Here is a 16,425-nt window from a genome sequence, read left to right on the forward strand (position 1 = left end):
ATTGGTGTTTGGGGCTTGCAAAGTTCTAGTGTTGTGGTGGAGGAAGCTACCATATATACTCGTGTAGAATTCGAGGGCAGTTTCTGAGACCAAAATGATAGGTTTTTCTATGACCCATTGATAAGTTGAGGGTCATTCCACAGAGAGGGGAAGGCACCAATGGCCTCTCGGGATCAATTGCATTTGGCTGCCCCTGGCATTTCTCCACCCAGGCGTTCAAAAAGGCTCAAAATGGCACTGCAGTGGAAAGAGGGGTTGGTGCTTCTTTTAGGTTATCCTAGTAAGAACTAACCTCTAGCTTTTCGTCTACCTAGCAAAAAGATATTTTTTTTCTAAATAAGAGTTAAGGTACAGTACTTACATTGACCCATGAATAATTCGGCCAAGATTTTTTGGGTTGATATTTTTTTACTTTTAGACATATACATTAGTATATAGGGCAGATGATGATGATGATGATGATGATAAATTTATATCCCACCACCATCTCCCCAAAGGGACTCAGGATAGCTTACAAAGGGTGCAGCATATAACATAAAACAGTAACACATAAAATTATAACAATTACCAACACACATGACATTGCATAAGATAAAATTCTTTAGTTTTAAAAATGCAGAACATCTGTAGGTAAAAACTGGCTGCCATCAATTCACAAACTAAAGTGTCTGAGTGTCAATCTCGTATATATAGCTCCACATATTAACTAGTATGACAAAGAAACACTACCTAGCATGATCCAACCCTTCAGCAGGGATGGAAGCAAAATTTGAGTGCATTGAATAGGCAAGAAATTGTGACAGGTTGAGCACTCCAAAATCCGAAATTGTCAACCCAGGTTGCTGAGATAGTGACATCTTTGCTTTCTGCCCTATACACACAAACTATGTTTCATGCACAGAATTAATAAAAACTTTCAATAAAATTACCTTTGAGTTACGTGTATAAGGTGTACATGAAACGTATATTAATTTTGTGCTTAGACTTGGGCCCCATCTTCAAGATATTTCATCATGTATATATATGCAGATATAGGTATTCTGAAATCTGAAACACTTCAGTACCCAAGCATTTGGGATAAGCGATACTGAGCATTGTTGTACTTTTACTGCCAAGAAGGAAGAGAGGCATTGTGGAATTTTCTGCTTCATGTGTTCTCTACATTATATCATGACTGGTCTTTGTATCTTTATTTTGGCATGGATGGAAGGGCATCCATTTGCTGCTTTGTCTCAAGCAGTAAAATGACTTGGACTGATCTTTTCTCTAGTATTTTCATTTGGGCAAGGAGATCAGAAGATTGTTCTGTTTCACGTGGAAGTACAACACTGGCTTTCTTCAAATTGTTTTGAGCATAAAAGTTTTGACATCTTGTGTTGTTTATGTCAAGGTGACGATGGCTGACCGAGCTGCTGCTGAAAGGGCCTGCAAGGATCCTAATCCGATCATTGATGGCAGAAAGGCAAATGTGAACCTAGCATACCTAGGAGCAAAACCAAGAATAATGCAGCCAGGTATGAATACCTTTTCTCTTTGCTTCCTGACTTATCACTAGAGCACAAAATGGCAGCATAAAAACCTATCTTATGTCAGTGAGACAAGGTCAAAATGGCTAATTCGACAATTGTGTCCCAGTTTTTAAAAACCCAACTGTAACAGCATTATATTGTCATCCCATTCTGTGACATTTCTCTCAACCAGGATATGTACAAGGTATCATGTTCTAACATATATAAAATCTAACATTTATATTTTTCACATATATTTACTGCCTGGACATTTTTGATTAATGGGCAGCAAAAAGTATAGTAAAGGTAAAGTTTTCCCCTGATGTTAAGTCCAGTCGTGTCCGATTCTGGGGGTTGGTGCTCATCTCCATTTCTAAGCCGAAGAGCCGGCGTTGTCCATAGACACCTCCAAGGTCATGTGGCCGGCATGACTGCATGGAGCGCTGTTACCTTCCCGCCGGAGCGGTACCTATTGATCTACTCACATTTGCATGTTTTCGAACTGCTAGGTTGGCAGAAGCTAGAGGACAAATATATGGTTTGGTTTTCAAGATGACTTTACTGCTTTTTGAGCCCATATATAGCTTGTATGTGAGTCTTGAAATTGTACACCATCACAAATGTGGTAATGAAAAACTAAGAGCTGATTCTGTGCACATTTCCTTACATATGATCTATGCAATTATGTACTGTTTGGCATTGTAATGTATGTGAATGGGAGACACACAGGACTAGGAATACAGTGGAGATGTTTCTGTAGGTATCTGTTTTGTATGGTATGTCAATTGGATCTAATGTCCTCCTTTGGATACTTCTGGTAATTTTAAACAACAAACATATGCCATGTACTCTTGTAATAATGAACAAAGCACTGTTGGTTACACAGTTTAACAAAATCAGCAATCATCTTGGTCATTCTTCATCTTTGCACATTGTTTCTAAACATTTTTGTAGAAATTGGGTATAAGCTAAGTGAGAATTGAAATGTCAGATTTTTGTGTGTAAGGAACAGTTTTACTATGTCATTGTATATAAGGGGAGTTGAGTGTCATGGACATAGGTATTCATGAGAGGAAGGGGTATCCTGGAATCAAACCTAAGCAGATGTCAAGGACCTACTATCAGACATTCGTACATTAACATGGTATTTTCCCTTTTGGTGGGTCAAGGTTTACCTTTGAAACTTTTCTCATTAACAGAGCTCAGAATGAACTCTTAGTGCTTCTGATTTTAGAAATATTGTATTGTATTGGGGAATCTTGCTTCAGCTCTTATAGGGAGAATGACAAATTGGAATCAAAGGTATGTGTATGAACACTAAAATGAGCACAGAATTTCAAGTCAGGGGATTAAGTGATTTCCATGTAATGCATCAATTCATTCTGAAAAACTTCTTCCATTCCAACTATGAAAGGCAATTTGTTCCCATTTTCTCAAGCATTCTTTATAAACAATTGTATTACTGCCAATGAACCTTTTAGGTTAAGGATGCAATTTCTTGGGGTATAGCTGGAATGGAGCTCATAGCAAACTTAATCAGTGTAGCCTATGACAAGGCAACATCTGGAAAGCCATACCTATTCATCTATCCATGCTTTAGCTTATATTTATGAGTTGTACCAGTTTTGTTGAATTACATAGAAAGTAATTCTAATTAATGTATTAATGAGACAGCTAACAGGAAAATAATATTGTTTCAGTCATGGAGTACTAAGAACTCATTTATGCCATTTATGGATTACATTGTTTGTACATTCCAATCAACAATTTGGGAATATGTTATCATTTCTGTGGGAATTAATGATATTACATACTTGGGCAAAATGGGTTTCTAGATAATGCCTCAGATCTGACATGTCAATCACGCTAGCTTAATTATGGTTTGGGTTAATGACTGAATTGAAACACCATTATTTGCAATTGGCTGATAAACCAGAAACTGTTACTTTGGTGTGGATTTTCAAACCATAGTTTGTACCATTATTTTTAATATATCTGAATACACAGATCATTGTTGCAGACATTATCCTAGCTTCAGAGGCTGTGTCCTGTGGACAAAAGAGTAAACTCAGTAAACTGAGTACTAAAAAAATAAGAAACACAAGCAGCTAAATTACTTAATTACCATCAGTATTCAGTTTGTTCATTTCAGATGAAATTGTTAAATAATGGGTTGGTTAGAGCTTTATGAATGAACAGAAGGAAGCCTCAAACTTCTATGCTTCTCCGTCTACCTCCTGTTGTTGTCACAAGGAGGAAACTAAAAGTATGTTTCCTTTCTTTGAAAATAATAACCATAATTTAGGTGGCTGTGTTACCTCTGTCTCAGGAACTCTGGTTAGTTCAAACTTGGTTTGGTAGAACAAACTAGGATCATAAGGATTTCATGCAGAGAAAATGTTCCTGATCTCCCAAACATGATTAGGAGCATGCCACAGAATCCCATGATCCAAACTTCTCTCTGTCTCGTATATGAAATCTGCTCTGCATTCCGCAGTTTCTTTTAATAATATGGCATTATTTCTGCACCAGTATTAGTTAACCAGCTTTGCACTAACAAGACTACTTGTAACCAAGTTTTTAGAAACCCAGATTGAATTTTAGTTAAGAACAAAAACTGGTTTAGTGTTAACTATGTCTGATACTTGTAACTCTCCATTAGGGTTAAAGCAAAGATTGGAATTCACATAAGACAGTGGTTCTTAACTTGTGAGTCCCCAGATGTTTTGGCCTTTAACTCCCAGAAATCCTAACAGCTGGTAAACGGGCAGGGATTTCTGGGAGTTGTAGGTCAAAACACCTGGCTGACCATTGACATAGGAGAACAAAAGCATGCAAACCCTTGACAACAAAACTTAGGAACTGTAAGCATGTCTTCACCAAGCTATGTATAAATCTTTCACCTTTTACACCAAACTTTAGAGATTTGTAAGAGGCTATTATTTGCATACAGTAGAGTCTCACTTATCCAACACTCGCTTATCCAACGTTCTGGATTATCCAACGCATTTTTGTAGTCAATGTTTTCAATATATCGTGATATTTTGGTGCTAAATTCATAAATACAGTAATTACTACATAGCATTACTGCATATTGAACTACATTTTCTGCCAAATTTGTTGTCTAACATGATTTGGTGCTTAATTTTTAAAATCATAACCTAATTTGATGTTTAATAGGCTTTTCCTTAATGCCTCCTTATTATCCAACATATTCACTTATCCAACATTCTGCCGGCCAGTTTATGTTGGATAAGTGAGACTACTGTATTAATGAAAAAAGAGTTTTATACTCTGTACAGCTAATTTTACCAAAATACAGTTTATTTTACTCTGATTTGCATGTCTTAACACCAGTGTCATTTTTTCCAGTTAATACACATTTGAGTAATTTTGGCTGTTTTCCTTTCTTAAGAGTAAATATGATCATCATTGAGAATTGTGTATTTATTAGATCACAATCCTACATTAATTTATCTGAGGCGATTTCCCCTTAAGCATAGTGGGGCTTATTTCTTAATAAGACAAGTGTGGTATTGATGTATAGGCATAGAAAATATCAGTGAACAGACACTCATTTAGAGAATGTAATGTGTTTTGTTGTTAGGTTTTGCCTTTGGTGTTCAGCAGCTTCATCCGGCATTAATACAGAGGCCTTTTGGGTAAGTCTACTTTATATTAATTTTCGGGATGGGGAAAAGAAAATATGTTAATGTTAATGGAAATAAAGTTATTGGCAATATAATGGCAATGAAGTTATATGTTTTCCAAATTTCCAGATAAAATTGCCATCCCTTCATTAAAAACTCTTAATGAATGAGTCAAGTGGTGTAAGAAGCATGCCGACCTTGCACTCTAGCAGTCCTGAGCTTGTAAGATCATGTGGTGGTAAAACAAGAAGGTGTGCCTTTAGTAAACAAGCCACTGTGCCCCATTCAGTGTTTTTCTTTAGCTTGACTCAATGTTATTTATTTCTTTCTAATCTGACAGGGATCGTTTACAGTTAAGATAACTGATGAGAAGGATATGATGATAAGAGGTGGAATAGTTCTGTTTGGAATTAAACTCTGTAACCAGTAGACTCAAAACACACAAACAAGCTAAAATGGTGATTAACGATGCATGTATGTTTTTTCTATATAGTCAATAGATATCTGTGTGCTTTTTTATTTATTACAGTAATGAAGTGGTGTTGATAGCTAAACTGTGTGCTTTTATTTAATTGAAAGAGCTGTAGTGAAAGTTTTTGGTGGTCTTCTCATTTTGGTTTGTGAGAAGTGTTGACTTTGCCATTGGGACCAAAGGGGCTTATTCCCTGTTTTGTTTTTGTTTTTATTTTGCTTTCAAGCTGAAGCCTGTGACTTCTTTGGGTTTCTTTTTAACCATATTTTGTAGTGAGTGCTAAATTTGTGTGACTTCCTTTTTGATTTCTTTTTTTTAAAAAGAAAAATCAATATTGCTTGCATGTTACAGTTTTGGTTGTGTTCCTTGGGAAGGGTGTGGAGCGCTCTATATTAACAATATACGTCCATTTGCACTTTCCCGTCAGTGAAAGATTTTTTTAGACTTAATAGGTAGTAATTATATGTTAAGTACATAGAATTTGTAAGCCGCTCTCAGCGTTTGGGGTGAGAAGGGCGGGATATAAATGTAGTAAAGAAATTAATAGTAATTTATTTATAACTAGGTTATTCGTAAAATGTTCTTACTTTGTTCTGCAATTAATCATAGAAATAGAACCTTGAAGTCTGCTTACTTAAATTCCATTTTCACTATCTCTTCTCTAATTCTTGCTAAGTAAGACACAAAATATTAATAAAGTACCTAACAAGGAATGAAAAAGGATATGTCATGAGGATACAGTGGCCATGTTGGCTGTGGAGTTTACTTTTTAAAAAAGCATTTTCTTAAGGTCTACATAACATGCAAGCCTATTTGACAATTGTTTTGAACTACAGGTAAATCTCAGTTAACAAACAAGATGTATTCATAGGCATTACTTATTTAACAAAAAAGTAGTACAAAAGACATGGAAAAAATGGGGATAGATTCCTAAACCATCAAAAAGAAAAACATTTTAACATATTTTCGTAAATAATTTTTTCAAAGCTAACAGTATTCACTTGTGAAATAAAACAACCAGATCTGATAAGCTTTTAATGGGTAAACAAAACATTACAGATCTTATGGAATTGACTTGGAAGACTTCTTTCAAAATAGATCTGTTTTTTAAAAAGTATGTTTAGGATAGCTGGTAAAGCAAGCTATCTGCTTTCTATTTTTTCTCTCTCCTGTTTAGACATGCTCACTGAAGGATTTTTTGGGGCAGCTGCTATATACCTACCCTGTGGTAGACAGGCACACATGGCTATATTAGAATTACATTTTCTCCCAGCTCTAGCTTTGTTGCATTGTTTACTGCAGATATGCTTCTGCAAACCAACATGTAAAGTCTCTGTCTCTGCAGTCCCCCACCATCCTCCCATTCTTGTAGACATTCCAAGTAGTCAGAAGATGGAAGGGGTGACAAGAGGGCAGAACTGAATGGACATTAAAAGATTGTGTAAAAAGGACTTCCTTTCTTAGAGACTTTGTTAACTGAGGTATGCCTGTACTATAATTCTCATGAAATGACAGCCAAAATATAAATTAGATTGCTCCAGAATTGATCTTCTGTAAAGAGAAGACCTCTGTAAATTGTTGGGAATAACTGAGGCCCTATCCACACTGCTATATAAAATGCAGATTATCTACTTTGAATTGGATTATAGGACAGTGTAGACTCATATAATCCAGTTCAAAGCAGACGTACTGTTCTATTATCCAGGTGGAGGCCAAAAGATGGAGCTAGACGGAGAAGGATAGTCCATTTTACAGGTGGAGGGGGATTTGAAGCAATTAAAACATTTCCCTGTTTTTCTGTTATTCCCCCCACCCCTGTCACCATTGTGGAAACAACCCTATTTTATGATATCAGAAGTGCAGAGGGGAAATAACCAGTGCGAACGGGAGAAATTGTTTTCCTTCTTCAACTCCCCCCACCCCCAATAAAATGGATTATTCTTCTCTGTCTAAGTCCCCTTTTGGCCTCCACTCATATAATGGTACAGGTCCAAAGCAGATAATCTGGATTATTTTTTTTGATAATCTGAATTATATGGCAGTGTAGATCCATCTTGAGACCTGTCAGTCTCCATCCACAGAGGGGAGGAGCTGAGACAGCAGTGTTTCGGGATTCCTCCTTCACTAAAAAGCCCCCAGTGCCACTCTCAGTTACTGCTTTGTGCAGTGACCCTAGCCTCCAGAGTAGGTTTTGGGTGTCATAGTGGGGTTGCTAGAAGGGTGGGTGATTGGTGAAAATTGCCTCCCTGCTTGAAGTATTATCCAGTGTGTAGAGTTACACTTTATTGATTTTTTTTAATGCAGCCAGTTGGGTACAGTTGCGTGTAACTTTGCTAAAAACAGACCAAAACTGAAAAGTGCAAAGCAAAGAGAGGACTAGAAAGTTTATGGGAAATTACTACATTTCCATTTGGATGTCTTTCTGCTTCGTTTCCCCCTCAGCTGTGTTTTTCAGCTAGAGGGAACAAATATGTAGGAACTCTTTATCTTTCCCCCATAATGTAACTGTGTATATAGGGGAAATGCAAAAGTCTCCATGTTGAGTAGAAGAAAGATTCCCAAATCTTGATCGTAATAAGTTTGTTAGGACAACCAAAAGGATCCAACATAGTTTGAAAACTTCCTAGAATTTTAGCTCTCTTCATCAGGTTTCAAAAACTAGATGTATGGAAGGCAGGGAAGACTTGATGTTAAGAGTTGTGTGCTCTGCATGTTGTCTGTAGTGTGATGTGTGCAGAGAAGTGTTCAGTGAGAGAATGTCATAAGAAGGGTAAGGGTGAAGCTGTCACCTTCCCACTACTGTTCCACTGCTTTTAAGTTTGCTGCCTACCACTTTTGTTTCTTTAAAACAATCAAGAGAAACTCGCAAGTGCATGTGGCGTCTAGTTTCAGACAGCCATTGAGTATTAAATTTTGCTTATAAAATTGTAGCATGCTATCTTCTGTTCACCTATATTTCTTTTGCAGAAAACTATGATGACTGACCTGCCATTTGTTTTGAATTACCTTATTTTCATTTCTTCTAAACTATAAATAGTTCAGAAATAGTTAATAATTTTATAATATTAGACAGTTAACTCCTTACATCGTATTAATATTTTAATCCAATATATATTTACTATACTTATCACAAGATGGTTTTGTCTTAATAGATAAAAGAGGTGAATAAGCAATTGTTAAGTTGTCACAAGACCCTTTGTTCTCTTTTTATGGTATAAGAAGAATAGACGGTTGAGACTAAACTAAATGAGATCTTATTTATATGACTGCTGTTCACACTTCTAATTGCTAAAATCTTAAAATCAAAATACACATGGGGACAGGGTAAAAAAAATGGGAGTCCCTGGTGGCGCATCGGGTTAAACCGCTGAGCTGCTGTACTTGCTGACCGAAAGATCAACAGTTTGTATCCGGGGAGCGGAGTGAGCTCCCACTGTTAGCCGCAGCTTCTGCCATCCTAGCAGTTCGAAAACATGCAAATGTGAGTAGATCAATTGCTACTGCTCCAGAAGGAAGGTAACAGCGCTCCATGCAGTCATGCCAGCCACATGACCTTGGAGGTGTCTGTGGACCACGCCGCCTTTTCAGCTTAGAAATGGAGATGAGCACCAACCCCCAGAGTCAGACACAACTAGACTTAATGTCAGGTGGAAACCTTTACCTTTACATTTACCTTTACCTTTAACAGTTGCAGTGAAGTTCTTTATCTCTTCATCTCAAACACACACACGAACACACAAGAGGAACTTTCTGTTAACACACAAACCCTTCTCTATATCTTCGAACCTTGATTTCTATTCTTGTGGCTGCTATCTACATTTTGACAGCCAGACATCAATTGCAGTTGAACAGTTGATACCGTGTCTAGTTTGCCCTTAGCCAGTCTGCTAAATAGCATAGACAGATGGGAGGACTCCTGCCCCTTTAGTAGCTGGGTAGAAAAAGGGATTTCTTATACATCTTTTAAAAGTGCAGGCACCTTCTCTACTTTTACATTTGGTTACTCTAAATTTGCCACAGGAGGGCAAAAACAAAGTTACTTGGTTTAAATCCTGTGCATTTCTACTTGGAAGTAAATCCCTTTGAGTTCTATGGGACTTGAGTAAGTGTGTGTGGGATTAGATTTTTCATTAAATTTCAATCTGCATATGAGTTTTGGAAAATAAAGTATAATATTTGGTATTTTGTTAATTTATGAATTCATTGCAGTTTTGTGTAATTAGTATGTGAGCTTTACCAAGGTCAGCATTAAGAAAGTGGCCCAGCTCACAATATTTTGATGGTGTCATAGTTGGAATCCTTGAGGTCCCTGTAATCTTGTATGTTCCACCAATCACAGATGTACACATCATTTTGTGTTTATGCAGCCTTTTTCTCAATTAAAGGAGGGGGCAACTCAGCTTTTGTATTCCATATTCATTGCTGGATTTAAGTAAGGGATTCCAGCATGGGATTTCAGAATAAGATTGTTACTGCTGCTGAGGAAATGTACTTGCTTAGAACATGGAAGACATTCAGATAAGTATTCCTAATAACATATGCTATAAAGTTAATGCAGTTTAACACCATTTAAACTGGCATGGATCAGTACTATGGAATCATGGGAATGATAGTTTTGCAAGATCTTTAGTTTTCTCTACCAAAGAGTGCTGGTGTCTCAACAAACTACAAATCCCGGGATTTCATGACACTGAACCATGGCAGCTAAAGTAGTGTCAGACGGCATTAATTATTTAGTGTAGATGCACCCTGTAGAAGAATTTAAAGCTGTGACATACTGTATTTACTCAAGTATAATGCATCATTGAGTCTAATGTGCACCCTAATTTTGGGAAGGTAATTTAGTAAAAAAGATGAGCAGTAGAATCAAGTAAATATGGTATTTCAAAATAAATTCAGTCACTTACATTTTAGTCTTATAAACTTCCATTTTCAACAGAACTTTAGTTAAGCTCTGCATTATCAATTACCTTGAATTTCAGTTGGTTCAACCCACCCAGTACCTTGAAGGGGGGCATAATTTGTATTCTGGGAGGCTAGATTATAAAATAAACGTGATAGTGGAAGAGTTTAGCATCACACTGTACTGCATCTGAAGAAATGAGTTTATATCCACAAAAGCTCATGTGGAAATGGAAATCAGGTAGTCTTAAAGGTGGTGCCACATTCATCCCTTTCTTTTTAAAAAACTGTTTCTGAAAGATACGTAAGATAGGGAAAGTAATGAAATCCTCCACTCTGAGCCTCTGGATTAGCAAATTCTGCCTCAAGTGTGGCTTGTGATATATTACTTCGTGCGTTTACCTTGAGGAAATCTGAGGAATGGACGAACCTAATAGCAGAGAATTCAGAATCTAAAACGAGATTAAATACATTTATATTGCTAATTTACAGTCGATTATACTATGCTCCAAATCTGTCACAATTTTGTGACTGATGAACCTTCATCATTGTCAACTCTCCCAAAGGACCTGCAGTACTATCTGTAAATCCCATTGTACTCAGTGCTTAGTTCAGAATACACATGGATAGGGATGTGCCAAATGCGAGCTATGTTTAAGCCATAAATTGAACTTAATTGCATAGAAATGCCTTGACATTTAGTGCATTTGGTTGAGTTTAATGTTTTTAATCAACATTACTGTGAGCAGTACAAGTATGAAATACTAGAGAAAAAATAGGAAATCATTAGGGTTCCTAAAGCAATAATTTGTAAATATGTCACTGTTTTGTGGTGCAACACTTGTACTTATTGGGGGGAGGAGGCTTTCATGTTTCACTTTCCTAGTAGCCTAATATTTCTAGAAGGCAGGAAGTTGTTACTGATTGAAAAGTGAGCGCCTGCCTTGTAAATCCTTGTAATGATGAACTAGTGAAGAATAGCCGATATCCTACAACACCAGTTACCGACTTCTGACTCAACTCCAAAACTACGTTAACAGCAAGTGGTCGCAGCTGGCAATAGAAGTCTGTTCTGTTAGCGATGACATTTTCAGCTCCCCCCTGCCAGTGATCTGTGGTATGAAAACCAGAAGCAGAATCCTGCCACAATTTGTCATCCCACTGCAGAGAGAGGACTGGAAATATAATCCTGAAGCACCCCTATTGCCAGCAGAACAGACCTTTCACACTCAATGTGGCTGTTTCTTCTTAAGGTTGCTTTTGGGGGGCATTTACGATCATGGCAATCATACCACGATGATAAACATGAATTTCAAACAGTTACAAATGGGTAAATCTGTCTTACGCAATCATAAGTATCAACAGAAATCCAGGCAAGGAAATTTAGGGTGGTAGGATCAGGTATGAAGGGCATGCATATTCATGCAGTCTGTTGTCCTTGCCATTTTAATCAGCTGGTGCTGCTACTCACTCGTCATTTCCCATCCTAGGTAAGCTTTTGCTTGTGGATTTTTTTAATCTTAAGGAAAAACATTATCCAGCTTAGCGTACATATACTGCAAAAACCACAGTGCACACTCTTAGCCTCTTTTCTTTTGGTGTGTTCTTCCTAAAGCAATCTAATGACTCTACTGTTCCACCTTCCTTATAAATCAAAATTCACCAAAAGATCATTTATTCTCTTTTTAAAATTATTATTTCGCAGTATTTGTGTCAGGTAACAGAACACCAGACATTGCCCAATACCTTGGTGTTTTGCATAAATATTGTGAGGACTTTTAAAAGCTTCCTTGGTTTTACATACACTTGGAATAGTGATTCAAGACAGAACTACATAATGTTTTCAAACGCTTTCTTTTGTGCACTTTCCATTCATTCTCCACTTCATGGCTGAGAGATAGTTTTAAGAAATTGATATAATAATCATGTTAGAGGTAATGACAGAGTTTGTGACTGGAAGTAGTACTGAAGACAGCTGGCTAGAATAATAATTTTTATTCATTGTTAGGGAATAAAATCTGTATTAAATGGTCATTTGGAAATGTTGGTTCAGTAACACAACAGAGATGGAAGGGGAAAGTTGGGAGTAAGAATCTTAGCTGGAATGTGGAAAGCTAGGTTTCCACAGCAGTGGGACACTGTGACCCAAGTTTGGGCCTACAGAAACAGCCAAAAGATACAGGAGAGTCTCGCTTATCCAACAGAAACGGGCTGGCAGAATGTTGGATAAGTGAAAATGTTAAGGAAACGCCTATTAAGCATAAAATTGAATTATGATTTTACAAATTAACGACCAAAACATCATGTTTTACAACAAATTGACAAAAAGCAGTTCAATGCACATTAACGTTATGTAGTAATTACTGTATTTACAAATTTAGCACCAAAACATTGCAACATTTACTACAAAAACACTGACTACTAAAAGGCAGACTGCATTGGATAATACAGAATGTTGGATAAGTGAGGGTTGGATAAGCGAGACTCTACTGTAAGATAAAACTGTTGCAAACTATCAGACAGTGACTTCATTGGGTGGGGAATGAACAAGGAAGGCGGAGTTAGAGGAGGGACAAGAGCTGAGGGTGGAGCCGAGAGTGGAAAGGAGGTGGAACTGGAAGGCATGAAGAAATGTTAGTGGGTTTCTGTGTGATTTTCTGTGTGACCTGTATAAATATTGCTGCCATTTTCTTTGTTCTGTATGGTACACCTGGCTATTCCAGAAGGCACCGGTTAGGTTTTTTTTTACTGCAGTAATAAATCTTCTGTAATTTATAATCTCCTCCTTTCTGGTCTTAATTGGGAAACAAGGCCAGGAATATTTAAAGGAAGGCCTGCCTTAATAGTATCATGATGGTTTGGCTAATGGTAGGCACATGATACAGGGAAAACCAAAGTATGAAAGATAAAGTATGCTTTTCAGTAAAGACTCGGTGTTTGGGGACTATTTTAAGTCTTATATCAATTTGATTTCAACTATTGCTATTTTATGTTTTGAAATAAGCAATATTAGTCTTATGTTGACCAGGTATGAAATGTGGTTTCTACCGGAAATGGTCCTCATTAAGCCATGAATCCTATTGTTAGTTTTAACAATAGCAAACCCATTAAATCGGTTGCTGAATAGTAAGACAACACAACGCAAATCCACTGAGTCAACAGATCTGATAAAACAGAACTACCAATTGAATTCAATCAATTGAATACATTTTTGCTGCAAAGATCCAAAAAAATTACACATGAATAAACTCCATTGCTGATGTAACTTTGGTAATCTAGATTCTCCGTCTGTATGCATGTACTCCTGTGCCTTCAAGTTGCCTGTTAACATCTGGCGACCCCATGAATTTCACAAGTTCTTAGGCAAGGAATATGCAAAAGATGGTTTTACCAATTCTTTCATCTGAAATATAGCCTACAACACTTGGCATTTGTTGGTAGTGTACAGTCCAAGTACTGACCCTTCTTAGCTTCCAAGATTAGATAGGCTGTTGTGCTTTTAGGGTATTTGGGCCTATCTCTCTCACTACATAGATTTTTGTGCTACATGATATCTTTGATTCAGCCTTTTAATAGCTTTTGTTATTAAAACAGTTAGTTCCTCACCTTATGGAACAGTTACTTCTGAATAAGCACATAGGTAGGACAGGGCTAAATATTTGTAATTTACAGCATATTTAAAATTTAGTGGAAGTCAGTGAGACTTAATGCTTGTTTTCTCAAAATGTAATCTCACTATATTTAACCAACACTTATGTCTAACTCTGCATTTTTGGAATGCAACATTAGGATGAGACAGATTAGTTTTTAAATGTTCATTTCCAATATATCAAAGTACATCCTATCATTTTATGAAATAAATGTGAAACTTTGTATGGTTTCATTGCTACTAACATCACCCATTAAATAATAGGTTCAGAAGAACACTCTTAAGCTATTGAATAAAGATGCCTGAGCAGCATAATGGGAAACTACTCTTTAACCTTTTGACCTTGCTGAGCATAAAAGGAGCTAGCATTTCAGTATCATGCAGATCTCTACATGCTGGCCTCGCCAACAGATGGAAGTTTACTTTGGCCTTATAAAGTCATTTTACTCAGCTGGAAGCCCTTGTCGCATGACAGATGATCAAAAATAGACCAGCTGCAGCTTGTCCTGTCAATCACCCTGCACAAAAATGGCATAAGAGTGGGGCGCCTGCAAAGAATCTGGGCATATTATGAACTTAAAGAGGTTCTAAAGGGATAAAGTTTCATTAACTTCCCACCTGTTAAGTTTCTTGGCTAGAATAAAACAAATCACAAGAGCTTGTGTTCATTTATGTCTGTCATTTTTTACTTTTAACAAGACGACAAGCCCTATAATCCACAATGACTCTGTTTCTGTTGCCACAGAAAGCTGGAGGGTGGGTTTTTTTTCTTTTCCTGCTAACTCCTATGATAGACTGACCTTCACATGATTGTTAAAGACTGCTGTGTTAGACTTGACAGAAGGAAACCTTTGAAATGATCTCTTTTTAATGACATGATCTAAGAACATTTTGTATTGTTCAAAATCAGGATAACAAAAAATTCTAAATATCTCTAGAATTAGCTTTAATTATACATTTAAAATTTTGACTCAGTATTTCACTATTTTAGAATTAATTTGCTACAGATTACTAAATAAGGTCAACTTCTTTTTCCATACCTCACTCTTAACACATTGCCGTTCTCCCATTTTGACTGTAAATATTTTTTTGTAGTTTCTGAATTTTTTACTGCTAAAGTTTCACACATTGAAGGAGGAGTTATTAGGGGCCAAGCTTACAGATCTGGACTTTAAAAGTCTTGTAAAAACAGTTACAAGTCAACAACATTGCCAAACTGAAACTATTTTCTTGCTTGGCAACTTTAAATGAAAATTGAAAATATTTTTACATAAACAAATTTTAAATTAATCTTACCTATATTTATATAGGATTACCAGGTGGAGCTGACTTGTGCAACAGCTGGAAGGAAAACTTGACATTGCATGAGAAGTTGAAAGCTTTTATTCTGCATCTGGAGCTCTGTGTGTGTGTGTGTGTGTGTGTGTGGCTGGGTGCGCGTGTGTTGGTTCTCGTTAGAGCTGCATTTCGTCTGGGCAGGAAAGTTTGCTTTCCTCCATATAGTTTCAGCCACAGGCCAAAGCTTTGAAAGTACTATGATTAGTCTCACAAGAAATAATATATTTTGAGTTCTCTATGATATCAGAGGTGAATCCAAGTACATATTTTATGACAAAGACCTGGCACAGACTTGTGGATTAAGAATGTAAACAGAGAAGTTTATGTTTCAAGCACAACCTTCATCATAATGCAGGCACTTCCTAACCTTAAACAAACAATGGCTTCTCTGCCTCTGTCCTTCATCTACAATAATGATGATCAGTTTGCAGAGTTGTTTATAAATAAGCATTACTAAAATAATACAGTATATATTGAGTACTCTGCCTTTGAAACACTACATAAATGCTGTGGTTTGTGATGCAGCAGCATTGCCTGCTTGTGCTGTTGAGCACTTAGAAAAAAGAACATTCCATGACGTGGAGAATTCTGAAGTATGTATCTTGAAACAGCTGAGTTGTTCCTCAAAATATTTCTTTCTGCTTTTGTTAAACACTAGATCTATGTGAACATAATCTGCTCTCCCTATCCTTTGCAAAGATATGTCTTGTATAGAAATAAACACGCTGGCACAAAGCAGGACATCAGTGGCCAGATATGTCACCACAGGTTTGACTTTCGTGGCCTTACCACCTCTTCAAAAGTGTGATGCACATCTGCCTAGGGAATCACTGTTACAGATTTTAATGGCATCTCTGCAGCTTCCCCCAGTGGCCTTTTGTGATCGAGTGAATTGCACTATAGTCC

The 16,425-nt window shown here is 36.9% G+C and overlaps 1 protein-coding gene across 5 annotated transcripts in view; it reads left to right on the forward strand.

The window, feature by feature from the left end:
• rbm24 (RNA binding motif protein 24) overlaps window positions 1–16,425 on the forward strand; it is a 65,878-nt gene that overhangs the window by 46,186 nt on the left and 3,267 nt on the right. For 3 of the 5 annotated variants that reach the window (XM_062980703.1, XM_003219756.4, XM_062980704.1), the window contains 2 exons: window positions 1,391–1,514; window positions 5,116–5,170. In XM_062980703.1, coding sequence (XP_062836773.1) covers window positions 1,391–1,514; window positions 5,116–5,170 — 179 coding nt within the window. Of the gene's footprint in view, window positions 1–1,390; window positions 1,515–5,115; window positions 5,171–5,498; window positions 5,633–16,425 lie in introns of all 5 variants that reach the window. The other 2 variants (XR_010006126.1, XR_010006125.1) reach the window with 2 other exon arrangements.

Source organism: Anolis carolinensis, chromosome 4 (assembly GCF_035594765.1).
Source record: "Anolis carolinensis isolate JA03-04 chromosome 4, rAnoCar3.1.pri, whole genome shotgun sequence".
Lineage (NCBI taxonomy): Eukaryota > Metazoa > Chordata > Lepidosauria > Squamata > Dactyloidae > Anolis > Anolis carolinensis.